Here is a 17,577-nt window from a genome sequence, read left to right on the forward strand (position 1 = left end):
AGAAAGGCATAATGAGAATGACATGATGAAAGTATGCATGTAAAAAGGTTAAAAGGTCATCTATAGTTTGAAATAACTATTTGTGACCTTTAAAGAGTAAGAAACACAAAGACAAACATTAAACTCGTGGTTAATGCCCCTGAAATTGTAATTTAAGCAAGTAGGCAAAGTCAATAATGTTGTAGGCATTGCAAAGTGTAAAATTTCTGTCTAGCTTTTAATAAACTCCTGGTGCGTCACTATGCAACTTGGCAAAATAGTTCGTTTGTTCCCAGATCCACAGCTAAGAAGCTATGAGAAGAGTGTAATATTCAGCACAAATGAACAAAGCTGCTGTGCAATGCTGCCTTCTTTACATTTTAGCAACATTTCAAGGCCAAACTGGCTCTGTACGACTGAATATGATTGCATGTCACAGATAAACTATGGAACTGCATTACATCTTCTATTATTCTACACAAATATCTCAACATTTTGTATTTGCTTTGGAATAAGGGTAAGGTTATGAATAAGATTAAATGTACATGCATTTTAATTGCTTAGAGCCGTAGGTGACCAGGTTGTCTCACAGTTTTGCGTGTTCATGTGTAAACTGAGTACAGCCTGCATGCCCTAAATCTACCTAAAGGCCATTAAATTGTCACCAGTCCAGTCTAATCCTTGAAGCTGAGGCATTGTTCAGATGTCCAGTATCATTCAGCTCTGCATACTCTGCTGAGTCAGTGTCTTCACACTCATCTTCCACATGAAGGAAGTCAAAATGCATTATCATTGAGCATTTCTATTTTTCCACCAACCACAACATCTGATGTTATACAACCCAACAAGTAAAAAAAAAAATCTAATTGATCTTTACAGTTATACATATTTCCCTGTGTGTGGTTGTTATCCCTGAATTCCTTTAATGATTTTGTCTCTATCAAGTTATTTACTACTGCCTCTTATGCAGGTTTTTATTTTATTTTATTATTATTATTTTTTTGGTTTTTAACCTCTGCTTTATGAACACGCAGTGTGTGTGACTTTGCACTTGAGCAATAGCATGAATTTGCTGTTTCTGTTTTCTTCTTCCTCACTGTGAAAACCATTTTTGTGCTATGCTTTAGACATCCTTTCTAAAACTATAAAACTTTGCATTTTCACATGGGAGTCTTGCTTACAGAGCAAGCCTCAAGTGGCAGTTAGTTACTTCAGTTTTTGGCATTTTGTCTTCATTTTTCAGTCTTGCACAGGGGATAAAAATTTCCAAAAATGCTGCTATATACTCGAAGGAAAAATGAAAACAGTTTTGCGGTGCGTACTGCAATTCCTGCATTTAACAAACAGAAGGTTGTTACATTAGGTCAGGGGTCGGCAACCTTTCTGATCATGAGTGCCATATAATATTTCCTCAGAAGTCAATGTGCCATATGATTGCATTAGCAATAAATGTAATAACGCTCTATATTAACAGTTACACACTATATACAGTGTTGGGAAGGTTACTTTTAAAATGTATTCCATTACAGAATACAGAATACATGCCCCAAAATGTATTCTGTAACGTATTCCGTTACGTTACTCAATGACAGTAACGTATTCTGAATACTTTGGATTACTTAATATATTATCATGCTTTTTACAACAACGTGAATGTGCTATTGCTGTGTGATTTATTACTATTACTGAAGGTCCGCGACTCCGAGCTGTAGTAAAGGGACATCTGACTAATACGGCGGGGTCCCTGTTGGCTGGTAGCCGAAAAATAGCTTTACTTTGTTGTGTGGGTCAACTTTTCTTGCGAGAGACAGAGAGAGGCGTTGAAAGACTGCTCCAACGGAACTTATTGTTTTCGGAGGAAAACACGAACACGGTGTACAGTCGAGTCTTAATAGCTTACTTACACCTGGGCTCGTCAGGCACTCTTCTTGGCTGCAGTGGTTATTATTATATTTACATGTTTCCAGCTCCCGTTTTTCCTCGACGACAACTCGTACCTTTCCACTCGCCTTTTTCTCTCTCCCTCCTCGCGCTCACAGACACATAACGTGTATGGCAGTGCATTCTCCCTGCAACACGGACTACACTGCCCATGATGCTACATTCTTTAGAGCTATGCTTGTAGCATTCTGCCTGTTAGCTTAGCACAACAACAACAACAACAACAACAACAACAACAACAACGAAAAGGCGCTCTCTCACCCAGGAAACACACAGTCGCAGAGAGAGAGAGAGAGCGTCGCCCTGTAACCATGGCAACCGTAGCGCTGCCGCCTGGAACGAAAGAACGTAGCTGTCAAACAAAACCCAAACAGTCCTGACCCGCGACAAAATGAAACAGGAAAGTACCCCAGTGTATTCCATTTATTTCAACAAAGTAACTGTATTCTGAATACCACCTTTTTAAACGGTAACTGTAACGGAATACAGTTACTCATATTTTGTATTTTAAATACGTAACGGCGGTACATGTATTCCGTTACTCCCCAACACTGACTATATAGAACCACTTTATAGAATTATATTTGTTCACAGATGTTGGCAGCTGTCAGCGAATAGTTATCAGCTATTTTGAAACAAAAAAAGACTTTTTATCCATAACAGCAAATGAACTGTACAACAGAAAATGCAAATGCTATTTATGGTCTCCTCACAACAGTAATAAGAAAAATAAACTGGGCCAATATGGCATGTTTGTTAATACAGAGACACACATGTTAATATGATCTCTGGTCTCCCACTCAGAGACACAGGTCTCCGAGTGTCCAGCATTCAGACGGCTACCTGAGGACACTCATGTCAGAGAAAATATGCTCACACTGATATGCAGAGCCAAATACTGTCAATAAGGCCTCTGCAATGTTCTGAAGACATTTAAACTTGTCCAGCAGGTGAACATGCAGCTCCATGAACACGCACAGCTGTGGATTCCAGCTGCGTCTGTAGTTCTGCAAACTTTGACCCCCACAGACTCGAGCTTTTCAGTTCAATCAGCTGCATTTCGATGTCCTCTGTGTCCAGCCAGTTAATGCAAGACAAATCCAGCTGCTCATTAAAGCTTTCTGGTTTGATCAGAAAAGAAAACATTGGTCCATACACCTGCAAGTCCCAAAAACGCATTGTGAATTCTGTCTCGAGTCTACGGATTTCCGTGGTGCTGATGCTGCACTGAGCAGACAGCTCCTGAAGCATTTGAAGTGTTGGAAAGTGGAAATTTCAACATTGCTCGAAAAAACTGCCAGCTAGCAACGTCCCTCTCACCAGTAGGCAAAGTGATTTTTAGCCAATTACAAGTTGAATCTGGTAGTTGGGGTTGTTAGCTAAGATACCATCATTAAGAAGCAGCACAACTAATGTGTCTATGCGAGCTAATTTGTGATGTACACCGCTGGCCCGGCCATTTTTTTTTTTTTTAAATGCACCTGCTCAAATTAATTCCCTGCGTGTCGTGCCCAGGGCTGGACTGGGACAAAAAAATCAGCCCGGGCATTTTGACTAGAGACCAGCCCACCAGGTATTATAGGAAAAGCCATAAAGCCTTTGAATGAAAACAAACGCTGTTGTGACAGTGATGTACTGTCTCATTGGTATGATTTCTATACATTTTATATCAGATAAAAACTTTGGTTGTAAGATTCAGATAATTATTTATTAAAAGCGAGACATCTGAAATGAGAATAAGAAAGAAAAGTATTTCTTTGTTCCCACCTCTCCCTGTTAATGCCTCCCCCCCCCCCGGCAACACTTTGCTAGACCCGCACCTGCACAGTTACCAGCTGTCAGCTACATAGAAAAGGATCCTGGTGTTATTTGTCTCTCAGAAACAGTTCATAACTTCCCTTCAACTCATTCATGTCACCTAAAAGTTAAACCTGTTTCTCCATCACCTGTTCAGCTCTGATGGTTCAGTAAGGACATCTCCTGGTTTCATCTTCATGTTTCCATCTCACCAGATAACCAAACCATATCATGACCAGCAGCTTTACAGCTGTGGCTCCAGCAAACATCAGCTGATACTAGAAATTAATATGAAATTAATTCTAACAACAGCTGATCAAGTTTAAAAGTGCTGCTGTTGTTTAGCGCGACATCCGCTGGTTTCCTCTTTCTGGCACAAAGTGATAAACAAACAAGAGAGAAAAGCCGATCAGCTGATCATGGATCAGTTTCATGATTGAAGTAGAAACAGGAGAGGGAGGGTGAGAGAATGAGAGAAGAAGAAACCGCTGACAGCGTAAACACACAGAATAACTCCAGCTTTGAGTCTTTTTCCATTGTAGCTGAAGTACGGGACAAACTGTGTTCCTTCTCAGCTCAATATGAAATGCGTAATATTTTCAATGAACGAGGGACCATTCCATTTTTAAGGGACTGTTGGCAACTCTACTAACTAACCTTTATGAATAAAATAAAATTCACTATCAGTAACATCATAGCACCCGCCCAGCTGTATAGAAACTCTGTCATGCTAGCTAGTACGCTGTACGAGTTATTGTAACTGACTGTAAAAATTCAGCATAACGAAAATAAACTCCACCTAAACTTGGTTTATATCTGACCCAGATAGACTGCAGGTCATACCGTCTTACCTGAAGTTCAGTTCACCTGACACTCGGACCGGCGGCCGCCTCGGGTCTCTCCTTCTCCTGCCTCCCCTTTCCCTCATCCACCTGCTGGCCTCTGTGGAAGCTCCGCCATAGCCACCACCAAACAACTGAGTTATTTTTACGCATCGGCCAGCATGTGGCCAATCCACCACCTTTCATTGTTCATGCCGTTACAAAAAGAACAAAAAAACAAAAAAGCATCGGCCCATAAAAACGAAAAATCACCATCGGCCCACCGGGCCCAGCTATGGTCGTGCCATCAGTTAACCCAGTGGTTCCCAAACTTTTTCCGCTGGGCCCCCCTTTGTTTTACAGAAAAATGTTCGCGCCCCCCCTCACAGTGTGTGCGCGCGCGCGCGCGCACACACACACACACACACACACACACACACACACACACACACACACACACACACACACATATTTTGCTCAATTGCGGTTTATTTCACACCTCAAACATTTAGTGATCTGTAGGTAGTAAGAAAATAAACTACTAACTCTTTTACGCTACGTCCGCACCTACACGGGTATTTTTGAAAACGCATCTGCTCCGTTCACACGTAAACGGCGTTTCGAATCACCAAAATTTTTTTTTTTTTAAAACTCTTTTTTTCCGTTTACCTGTGGACGAGGAATACAGAGTTCTTCACGCAACGTTTATGGTATGTGCCTTTTTTCACGTCAGCTGTGCGCCTCTCTGTGCAAAATAGGTTTAAAAACATAAACAGCTGTGAGATCCTGTTTGTCCCTGATTTGAACTGGGGGAACAAATCCTGGCAGGATCAGCCTGATATTATTTATATCCCGCTGTAACTTTACTGTATAAAGAGCAAACATCTCCAACATGTCAGGAGTAGTTAGTCATTACAACAAGTGTTTGTGAACTAAAAATCAAGAATGTGGGATACTGTTTGTCCGTGATTTGAAGAGCCCAGCTGTGCTCCTGACGAAGGGAAAACCAATCCTGCAGGGAGACCTACCTCGGCACTTGTGCAGGTGAAACCAAAGGGAAGACATGCTTCACCATATTTTCTAGTCTTTGGCTTAGAATGAAGTTGGTTTGGAAACATATTCAGCGATGCTTCATCTCCTGCTTTGCGTTTGTGGGCGCCTCATGCTAGCAGTGTCCAAGTGTTGTTGTTGTTTTTTTCCCCCTCTTCATGCCCCCCCCCCCCGCAATGGCTCTGCGCCCCCCCTAGGGGGCGGGCCCCACACTTTGGGAAGGTCTGAGTTAACCCTTCGCGTGAGCTGGCACGCGTGCCCAGGGTTGCCGACCCCTGCATTAGATGATTCATTTAAAATAGACCTAAGTTTAAGTTTTTATATCTTTGTAACGTTTTTGATTACAATTCTAGGATGATTATTTTACAGGTAAGGTGGCATTTGTCCAGCTTGCTGACCTCTTGAATATTGAAATAATAACAATTAAGTCAAGACCTCATCCACTTCAAAGTTTGTGCCCTTCCCTCTACCAGTCAGCCCCCAGCAAACTCCTATGCCAACTGGTCCAACACCGGTAAGATACAAATTCAACTTTGAAACCTTCTTTTTTTTTCCTCTGATTTTGATGTAAGTAGTTACAAACACAGAACTATATGTGTTCTTTTCCAGGGCCTTTGTTATGGTATATGACCTGATCATACTGGTGAATGCTGTTTTCATCGGTCTTGATGAGGAGAATCCAATGATTGCGAATTCAGAGTGGGTTTTTCTGGCTCTGTATATTCTGGAGATTCTGCTGAAGCTGTATGTGTTTGAGCCCAGAGTGTTCTTCTCCAAACACAGTTTTTGGAACTGGTGAGAACATGCCGTGAGAACAAGTGTATAACATTATAATGTCATTAATGTGCTTTTGACACTTTGTCTTTACTCACCAAAGATTCTGAATCCCCAGTACTGATTTATCTACAGACAGCTTAAGGTACATTTTAACAGGTGTTCATGTGGAATCAGAGATCCAGACATTACACAGCACCATCTATTCATGGGTGTGATCAAGCTTTTTCAGTGAGGCAGATGGTTTAAAAAAACAAAAAAAAAATCCACTGTGCAGATCAAAACCAACAGTGTAATCCAAGTCTGCTTGCTTAATACACAAAAACCTTACGTAGACATTTATAAATTAACATGTACTGTATTTGTGTGTTATGTCAAATGTTTCATTTCTTAAAATATGTGTATAGTATTTTTGAGTATTTTTTAATATAACAAGTAATGGAAGTATTTAAGTGAATCAAATCTAAGATCAACAAGTTGTGTTGCATGAATTTCACACAGCTTATCTACATCCCAGATTATAAGTACAAGGTATGTGACATGATTTAATGTTTCTTTTACATTATCAGCCGCTTCTTTTACCTTCATACGCCTTCAAGTGCTTCGACCAAGTCATTGATGCTCAGCGGGTTGTTTATCTACTCTTTTAAGCTTTGGGAAGTGAACTTTTCCTAATGATGGAGCTTAGTTTAATGTCAAAAGTAAAAACAAAATATCTCCAAAAGTTGATTCTGTTCATCTGGACGTAGCGTTTTGTCCCATATGGAAAAGATGTATATAAATCTTATAAAGTTTTTATCTGTCTTGTATGAAACTTGTATGAAAAGCATACAAGAGTGAAAACACATAAGATCCCTTATATAATTATATAATGAAACTTGTATGTTTTGTATACTTACTAAAAAAATATATGAAAGTAATGAGAAAGTGGCCACTTTCATGAGTAAATCATATATGTTTTTACTATTTCTTTTCCATATGGGGTGGGAGAAACGTTTCGTCACTCATCCAAGTGACTTCTTCAGTCGTCACTTGGATGAGTGACGAAACGTTTCTCCCACGAAACGCTACGTCCAAATGAACAGAATTAACTTTTGGAGATTTACTTTCCTGGATGATTGAGAATGCATCAAGACATAAAAACAAAATATGTTGTCGAACATAGGATAAAGGGTAAAACTAAACAAGTGCTCAATAATGAGAAATATAATAATAAAACAAAAAATAATAATATATAACAAAAACCAGCAACTGGCTTACTTGGGTTATGCAAGTTATATAAAGCTTAAAGTTTAATAGAAATTCTACAAAGACAACTTCAAGTGATGACACTGGGAAATCTGATTGTGTTTGAATAGTGTGTAAAGGACAGTGTGACAATTTGTTATTTAAGAACAACAAGAATTGGACAGACTGAAAAGTCTTTGTACACAAGGGAAATTTCTATATTGAAAATCACCATCATTGAATTCAATCCACAAATGCGCGCACATTTGTAGACCTTTTCTGAACTTCAAATGAACTTCAGTTTGGTTTAATCAGAAAAAGTGAAAATATTAGTTTTTGATGTAATTGATAAACCTAAAGCAGGCAGATCCACTCACAACTAAACTGAAAAGAAAAGCGCAAAACAAAACATGGTAAAATGGTACAATGTACAAAAATGTTCTATTTAAAAAACAAAACAAAAAACCAACTTTTTTCAGTTAAATTTAGTTTATATTACAGTGAGGAACATCAGTATTTGAACACTCCACTCAAGTTCTCCCAATTAGAAATCATGGCGGGGTTTGAAATTCACATTGTAGTGCCACTGTGAGAGACAGCATTTAAAAACCAATTCAGGAAAACACATTGTGGTTTTGTTTTTTTTTTAAATAATTTATTTGTATTGCACTGTTGCACATAAGCATTTCAGCTCTTTGGTCTTGCCCATGGTAGTAGTTGGAGTCTGACTGACTGTGGGGTGGACAGGTGTCTTTAAAGAGCTCAGACAGGTGTTACTAATTTAGATTAATAAGTGGAGTAGAGGTGGACTTTTTAAAGGCATAGCAACAGGTCTTTGAGAGCCGGAATTCTTGCTGATTGCCTGGTGTTCAAATACTTATGTGCAGCAGTGCAATACAAATAAGTTCTTTAAAAATCATACAATGTGATTTCCTGAATTGTTTCTAAGTGCTGTCTCTCACAGTGGGAATGTACCTACAATGTGAATGTCAAACCCCTCCATGATTTCTAAGTGGGAGAACTTGCAAAATCGCAGGGTGTTCAAATACTTATGTTCCTCACTGTATTTGCCAGTTAATTGCCTCATTTTCATGACTTTTTGCACTTAGTGGCCACTTTATTGGGTATGATATTATTGTGTGTGTGTGTGTAGAATGACAATAGGTTTGTCTTTAGATCCGTCTTGGTGCACCTAATAAAGTTGCCACTGGGGTTTTAAGCTCTGATCCTTCTGAAGGTTTCTTGCTGCAGCTTTTGGAATAGTTTTTGTCTTCATTGTTTCTTATGCTATCATTTCTTTTTTACAGTAGTGTTACATTTGCTACTGAGCAGTGTAGCTGCGATAACTTCCGTCAAAAAAATATTCAGTATTGTGTTTGTATATTTTCTGGATAAATTGCTAGACCTGGATCCAGTCCATGAATGAAAGCTGCTTGTTAGGCTCAAATGGTTTCTTGTTCTGTTTGCTTCCACACTCTGCAGCCTCCTGCATGTGCTTGTTAGTTTTAATGTTCCTTAAATTTGAAATACTTGGATAAGAATACAAAAGATAAAATCTTTTGATTCTTTTACAACGTGAAGATTTTCTCACACTTAACTGATGCTGAGAAAAATGGTCGTTTTATTTACATTCATGGTACATTTGTGTTTTTGACACGTTGGTGGTGTCAGACTGACGCCATAAGAAAAAAGGGTTTTGTTTTCAGCATCCTCGTTCATAGCATTTCTGCCTAAATTAAAGTTTGAATTTTTTTTGATTTCTGTTTTCTGTCTTCAGGTTTGACACAGTCATTGTCATCTCTGCTCTTATTGCCACCATCGTAAACTCTGTGATGAAGTCATGTAAGCGTTTCTAATTAATGTTAAGCTTTGTTCCAACAGGGTCAAAATCAAGGTCAAACTTAACCCTTGCCAAATTTACATCTGGCTGGCACATCACTTTTTGTTTGTTTGTTTGTTTGTTTGTTTGTTTGTTTAATGCAATCTGTTTCACCACTTTGAATGTACACACCAGCATGGAGTCGGGGAACAGAGGCAGAAAATCACTGAACTGAAAACAAACATGCAACTACAACAATAACAAATTACACGGTGTAGCTATAAAGGCAAATTTCGCCATGGTAGCGCCATCAAGTGTAATGTAGTCACCCCCCCCCCCCCCCCCCCCCCCCACAACTACATTAATTGTGCAGTACAATTTTAACCAAACAAAACAAACAAACAAAAAATGCAGACTAACTAATATAATACAAATTAAAACTTTGAATATGCAAATTCACAAGTTTGTTGTTGTTTTTTGTTGTTGTTGTTTTTTTAAACAGTTTTGAAAATTGAGTTCTAAAATACTAAAGTATAAATGCTCAATTTCCCCCCAAAAAGGATTTCATGAGTTAGCCTTTAAAGCTCCTGCTGTTCTGGTCTCTGAACTGTTGATAGTACAATTCAACAAAACTTAATTACTCACATTTTAGATACATCTTTGAATGTTTACTTTGAGTGTTCATGTCACTGTCAATCACAATAACTATTTTAAAACACAGGATGATACAAGCTATTGGTCTTTGTTAATTCATTAATTTGTTAATTCCGTTTGCATTATAGCGAGTCATTTCTCCAGCCGACAAATCTTGGACATTGTTTTCATTCTACGAGTCCTCAGACTGATACGGGTGGTGGACAGCATCAAAAGGTTTAACTACATTTCTTATTCATTTATTTATCCTTGTATAAAAATCATCTGTATTTGTGGTGATCCTGCAGTAATCCTTAGATGCATCAAATGAAAAATGGATGTCACAGTAGGAAGGCATAAGCATGTTGCTTTACTAACAGTGAGGTCTATTTTCTTGCTAGGTTTCGTACAATCATCAACACCCTGATCAGGATTGGACCAGCAATCCTCACATTTGGACAGCTTATCATTGTGAGTTTGTGACAGCAGGCTGGTTTGTCATAGTAGCATTTGTTAACAAACACTAAAACAAAGCACAGCTGATGTTAGCCGCCCTAATGATGGTTCTGTCTTAAAAGATCCATCACCAATATGAGGGCAACCTTCAGTAGAGACTTCACTCTAAAACAGGGATGGGCAACTCCAGGCCTCGAGGGCCAGTGTCGGGCAGGCTTTAGATCTCACCCTGGGTCATCACACCTGAATCAAATGATTAGTTCATTACCAGGCCTCTGGAGAACTTCAAGACATGTTGTTAATTTAGCCCTTTGAATCAGCTGTTTTATATCAAGGACACATCTAAAACCTTCAGGAGACCTGCCCTCGAGGCCTGGAGTTGCCCACACCTGCTCTAAAACATAGTGAGGACCAGCCAACCTACAAACGCTGCATTATGCAGAGCCTCAACCTGCTGAGGGGTCTGAAAACTGAAGCTGACATTATGTTTGTGAAGATGGTTCTGTCCGTTGTGGTGTTCCTCCACAGGTGGTGTACTACATTTTTGCCATGGTGGGGATGGAGCTCTTTAAAGGGAAGGTGACGTTTTATGAACAGAGCTCCACCGATCCAGCAAAGGCATATTGTGGTAATCCTCTGCTGAATGGAACAGACTTTGCAAAGCTCAACTACTGCAAGAATAACTTCAATGATGTGGTCTCCTCCTTCATCCTGCTGGTTGAGCTTACCGTGGTCAACCAATGGCATGATATCCTTTAGCTGAATGTCTCAGCATTTTCTGTGTTTAATCTCGTTTTCAGTTACCAGCAGCGATTTGAATTTTTAAGACATCTTCAAAACTACAAAAACTCCCCCCCCCCCCCTTTTTTTTTCTCAGTGACTTTCATTCTACTGCAAATAAAATCATCTGCATTTATGAAATGTTTGAGAATAATTGCGTTGCCAGGTTTGATTCCTGTTTGTGTTATCATTTCTTAACAAGACTCCACTTCTCAGCAGCGGCTTTGCCACAGTCACCCACATTTCGGCCAGGATCTTTTTTGTCCTCTTCCACGTCATAGTCGTCATCGTCATTCTCAAGTAAGGCTAATGGTGTCGTACTTTCATCACTGGTGTGGTGTCAGCCACAAAAACAAGTCCTGCTGTTCCCATAATCTAGAAGAATATGTATAATTATTTATATTTACGTCTGACACATTTTAACCACTAGATGCTTGAAGGTGAGTTGCACTGGGTGTTTTATCATAGAACTCTATAAAAGTAGAGTTTCCCCCTCAAACAGAGTCCTAGAAGTAGGCAACTCACTGATTCACAGTTCAAAAATATTAATTACCTGTTGCAGTCCTTCAGATATCCATTTTAGCTCCTTTCTCTTTAAGTGAAAAACTCCATTTAAACCACCTTTTTATCCTCCTATCCACCTTTAAACCTCACCTTTTATCTTGCGCTGATAACTCGGCCTACTCTGACACCTTTATTTAAACAGTAGCCATGTTTATTAATAGTGGCCACTATTGTAGCAGTGTCAGTGCCATAAAGTAAGGAAAAGGTTTAGCAAAACACTGTTTCATTTGTGTTGAAATTCCCCAAAGTAGAATATGATCAGTGTAAAGGCTTACAGGATTAATGTATCAATGTGAGGGTTTTCAAAGTGGGATGTGTGTATCATATATAATACACAACGTTTTAGATTTTGTGTGACTTTTTTGGTAGAACAGAATAATCCTTTAATTGTCCCACAAGGGGAAATTTGGTTGTAACAGCAGCCAGAAAGACACATATACAAACAAACAGGACACAGAACAGAAACATTAAATTAAAGACAATAGTTACTATAAACAGAGTACTGTACAGTTATTAAATTAAATAAAATTAACTACAGATAATTTAGTTAATTTTATCTGTAGTTTATGAGGATTTTTATGCCGTCAAAGCAACAAGGGGCAAAGATTAAGAGGACAAACTTTAGTTTGTGATGACTGATGAAATCATACAGATCATACATACAGGCTCTGGACGTTGTAGGGCTGTCCTGGTTGACACGCCTCTGCAATGTTGCGTGGAGATCAGGGGCAGTACCCCTGGACTGGCAGACCGGGGTGGTGGTCCCCATCTTTAAGAAGGGGGACCGGAGGGTGTGTTCCAACTACAGGGGGATCACACTCCTCAGCCTCCCTGGGAAAGTCTATGCCAGGGTGCTGGAAAGGAGAGTTCGTCCGCTAGTCGAACCTTGGATACAGGAGGAACAATGCGGTTTTCGTCCTGGTCGCAGAAAACTGGACCAGCTCTTTATCCTCTCCAGGATACTTGAGGGTGCATGGGAGTTTGCCCAACCAGTCTACATGTGTTTTGTGGACTTGGAGAAGGCATTCGACTGTGTCCCTCGGGGTGTCCTGTGGGAGGTGTTGCGGGAATATGGGGTGTCTGGCCCATTGCTACGGGCCATTCGATCCCTATACAACCGTTGCAAGAGCTTGGTTCGCATTGCCGGCAATAAGTCGGACTCGTTCCCGGTGGGTGATGGGCTCCGGTTCTGTTCATAATTTTTATGGACAGGATTTCTAGGCGCAGACAAGTGGCGGAGGGCTTTCGCTTTGGTGGCCTCAGAATCTCATCTCTGATTTTTGCACATGATGTGGTTCTGTTGGCTTCATCGGGTGAGGGCCTCCAGCTCGCACTGGAACGGTTCGCAGCCGAGTGTGAAGCAGCGGGAATGAGGATCAGCACCTCCAAATCTGAGGCCATGGTTCTCAGCCGGAAAAGGGTGGAGTGCCCACTCCGGGTCGGGGATGAGTTCCTGCCCCAAGTGGAGGAGTTCAAGTATCTCGGGGTCTTGTTCGCGAGTGATGGAAGAAGGGAGCCGGAGATCGACAGACGGATTGGGGCTGCAGCTGCAGTAATGCGGACGCTGCACCGGTCCGTCGTGGTGAAGAGGGAGCTGAGTGTAAAAGCGAAGCTCTCAATTTACCGGTCGATCTACGTCCCTACCCTCACCTATGGCCACGAGCTGTGGGTAGTGACCGAAAGAACGAGACCGCGGATACAAGCGGCAGAAATGAGCTTCCTCCGAAGGGTGGCTGGCCTCTCCCTTAGAGATAGGGTGAGAAGTTCGGCCATCCGGGAGGGGCTCAGAGTAGAGCAGCTGCTGCTCCACATCGAAAGGAGCCAGCTGAGGTGGTTCGGGCATCTGACAAGGATGCCCCCTGGGCGCCTCCTGGGTGAGGTGTTCCGGGCATGTCCCACCGGGAGGAGGCCCTGGGGCAGACCCAGGACACGCTGGAGAGATTATATCTCTCGGCTGGCCTGGGAACGCCTTGGTATTCCCCCGGATAAGCTGGAGGAGGTGGCTGGGGAGAGGGAGGTCTGGGCCTCTCTGCTTAGGCTTCTGCCCCCGCGACCCGGCCTCGGATAAAGCGGATGAAGATGGATGGATGGATGGATGGATAACTACAGATAAGAGGCAAACCAGGTTGTAGTGCAAATCATTTGATTAAATTATTGCAGTTACAGCGCAGATATAAACATCTATGATTGTTGGGAGCAGTGTTGATTGTACAGTCTGACAGCTGCAGGGAGGAAGGACCTGCGGAAACGCTCCTTCATGCATCGAGGACGCAGCAGTCTGTCACTGAAGCAGCTCTGCAGTTCAGCAACATTTACATGCATGGGGTGGGAGACTCTGTCCATCAGAGATGTTATTTTGGCCAGAGTCCTCCTGTCTCCCACCACCTGCACTGGGTCCAGGGTGCATCCCAGAACAGAGCTGGCCTTCCTGATGAGTTTACCCAACCTCTTCCTCTCAGCTGCCGATAAACTGCTGCTCCAACATACAACACTGTAAAAAATGACAGATGCCACCAGAGTCATAGGTCTTTAAAAGCGCTCCCTGGACTCCAAATGACCTCAGCCGCCTCAGCAGGTAGAGTCTGCTCTGACCCTTCCTGTAAAGAGCATCAGTGTTGTGACTCCAGTCCAGTTTATTATTCAGGTGAACACCCAGGTACCTATAAGAGTCCACTATCTCAATGTCCACTCCCTGGATGTTCACCGGTGTCAGTGTGGGGGGGTCTGCGTCCCCGGAAGTCCACCACCAACTCCTTGGTTTTCCCAGCATTTACAAGCATGATATAAAAAAAAGCTTGTGATATTTTAAAAAATCATAAATTAGAATCCTAAAATGTTCTTTGATATCATGGAAATATAAATGGTCCCGGTTCTGCCTCAGAAAAATGTCTTCAATATTAAACTGATAAAGTGGTTGTTCTGAGTACATGCAGTAATACAATTTGGTTAAGAACTGCTAAATGTTGCATGCGATTGTTCTTGTCTTTCAGTATCTTCGTGGCGTTTGTCCTTGAGGCGTTCTTTGTGGAGTACTCTGTGGATAAAAGTGACTTGCAGACATCTTTGGAGAGGAAGATTGAAGAACTGGAGCTTGCTGTGGCACAGTATGTTACCTTGCAGAGAGTGGTGTGTGGTGGTCATATTGAGTGGCTGGGCTAACACATATAATTCACAACCCCAATACCTGCACTGTCACATCCCTGATAGGACGTGACAGCACCACCTTGTTATAGCAACACTTGAAACAGATTTACAAATTGGGGCAAAATAGCATTGATGGGTGTGATTTGTTTTGTCACACAGTCCATTTCAATATAACACGTGCAATATGTGAAGAGCCAAACAAATTGGAGGAAGGTCGCAAACTAAGAGATGATAGTCAGCTGTGACCAAACAAGGTGCAACCTTCAAACACACACCAGCTGGATTGGACGTCCAATCACATGACTAACATCTAACCACCCAGTGTGCAGCCACACCTCATCATCCTCTCTAGCTGTCTGACTTTTCCACATACATCATGTAGCACAGGATTTAACTTTAAACTTCAAAATCACCTCACAACATTTTCTTCTTTTGTGTGTTATTGCTAACTGTTACTATATACTATAATAGTCGTTTTCACTCCTCAACTACATTTAACATATCAATCAGACTTGTACTTTGGTGATATATTTGATTAAGAATAATAATGTTCTACTATTAGCAAAGAGTGAGAGAAAGAGAGAGACAGATATTGTGTGGCAGAAACTTTCCTTAAACAGCTGGGAATCAACAAATGGCATTAAGTGCGGGACTTTCTCAAAGCGAGCCTTTGACTGCTCCATCAATATGTCACATTACTGTGCAGCTACTGAGTCCACAGCATCCTACCCAATCTTGATTCTGTCAGGCAATTTGAACTGACCCATTGTTTCAAGGCTTGTCATTCCAAATGTTTTCAAAACACCGATTCAGTGTCTCTGTATGTTGAAACACCGTGTGGACGGTGTGAGTTTGAAGGTTCCACCTTGTTTTCCCTGACACTGGGCTCCTCCTGCCACACACTTCATCTAGGACTATGGTTCTCTTAGGGGGGTTGAGAGAAATACTGCAAAAATGCTGAGTTGCTGGCAAAAAATACTCTGTACACTGCCACACCAATCAGTTCAATCTGATAATGCAGCAGGACTGCTGTCCTCTCACACATGTCAAAGTATGCATGAGGACTAGGGCTTCTAATTATGGAGTCTTTCAAGTTTCCTAGCAGTTCTGCTGACTAAAGGCGAGAAACACAGCAATCTTTTTTTTAAGTGATGTATACTACCAGTCAAAAATTTGGACACACCTTCTCATTCAACATAGAAGGAAGACCACCCGAGTCCCCTCTGCTGTTGCGGATAAATTCGTCCAAGTCACTAACCTCAGAAATCACAAGTTAACAGCGCACCTCAAATTGGATCCCAGATAAAAGCCACACAGAGTTCCAGTAGCAGACACATATGTTTGAATCAGGCTTTTATGTTCAAATAGCTGCTAAGAAACCACAACTATGGAAAAGCAACAAGCAGGAGTCATTTATTTGTGCCAATAAAACACATGGACCATTAGACCAGTGGAAATCTGTGCTTTGGTCTGATCAGTCCAAATTTGAGATCTTTGGTTCCACCTGCTGTGTCTTTGTTTGATGCAGAAAAGGTAAACTGATGGTTCTCACTGTGAAGCATTGAGCAGGAGGTGTGATGGTGTGGGGGCACGCTTTTGGTGACACTGTTGGGGATTTATTCAAAATTGAAGGCACACTGAACCAGTATGGCTACCACAGCATCCTTCAGCGACATGCAGTCCCATCCGGTTTGCGTTCATTTATTTTTCAACAGCACAATAATCCCAAACACACCTCCAGGCTATGTGAGGGCTATTTGACCAGGAAGGAGAGTGATGGAGTGCTGCACCAGATGGCCTGGCCTCCACAGTCACCTGACCTAAACCCAATCAAGTTTGGGATGAGATGGACCGCAGAGTAAAGGCAAAAGGGCCAACAGGTGCTCAGCATCTCTGGGAACTCCTTCAACAGTGTTGGAAAACCATTTCAGGTACCAACAGTGTGCAAAGTAGTAATCAAAGGAAAGGGTGGCTATTTTAAAGAATCTAAAATATAAAACATGTTGAGTTATTTCACTTTTTTGTTTACTACATAATTCCAAATGTGTTCATTCATAGTTTTGTAGATTCTCATTGAAGACATCAATGAAAACAAAGAAAAACCATTAACTAAGGTGTGTCCAAACTTTTGACTGGTAGTGTACCTGAGCACAATTGCACAACAGCTTAAACATCCTGTATATGTTGTGTCATCAGCTCACACACAAATGGTGTCTGCAATGTTTTTCTTCAAGCAGTGGATTTTGACTAGTTTTAGAGGTGTACTTGTCACCTGCGTGTCTGAAAGATAATCAGCTCACTGGCCATCCAAAAAAGAGAACTGGTCAACCTAGTGATAGTGAATCAGCTCATTGTGCCATTATAGTGGTACGATATCAACTGGACCTAACATTAATAGCACTACACCATTTCCAGTATGACTTTGCTACTTGCATGTTTCATAATTTTGTTTGATATCTTTTTAGATCCAGTTTATTTTTGGTGTGCTTAGACTTGCTCTTAGCCAGTTCTTTTGTTGTAGCACAAAATACAATTAGAATTTTGCTGTTGGTTCCTGGCTGTAGCTCAGGAGGCGATGGTTTGATTCCTGGC

At 41.2% G+C, this 17,577-nt stretch overlaps 1 protein-coding gene across 1 annotated transcript in view; it reads left to right on the forward strand.

The window, feature by feature from the left end:
* tpcn3 (two pore segment channel 3) overlaps nucleotides 1-17,577 on the forward strand; it is a 31,535-nt gene that overhangs the window by 12,178 nt on the left and 1,780 nt on the right. The window contains exons 10-17 of the mRNA XM_085409106.1: nucleotides 5,958-6,102; nucleotides 6,198-6,383; nucleotides 9,367-9,431; nucleotides 10,191-10,278; nucleotides 10,443-10,512; nucleotides 11,026-11,245; nucleotides 11,487-11,577; nucleotides 14,832-14,945. Coding sequence (XP_085265232.1) covers nucleotides 5,958-6,102; nucleotides 6,198-6,383; nucleotides 9,367-9,431; nucleotides 10,191-10,278; nucleotides 10,443-10,512; nucleotides 11,026-11,245; nucleotides 11,487-11,577; nucleotides 14,832-14,945 — 979 coding nt within the window. The remainder of the gene's footprint in view (nucleotides 1-5,957; nucleotides 6,103-6,197; nucleotides 6,384-9,366; nucleotides 9,432-10,190; nucleotides 10,279-10,442; nucleotides 10,513-11,025; nucleotides 11,246-11,486; nucleotides 11,578-14,831; nucleotides 14,946-17,577) is intronic.

The sequence above is a fragment of the Rhamphochromis longiceps genome, linkage group LG6, assembly GCF_057381845.1.
Source record: "Rhamphochromis longiceps isolate RC_006_pf linkage group LG6, R_longiceps_female_GT1.1, whole genome shotgun sequence".
Lineage (NCBI taxonomy): Eukaryota > Metazoa > Chordata > Actinopteri > Cichliformes > Cichlidae > Rhamphochromis > Rhamphochromis longiceps.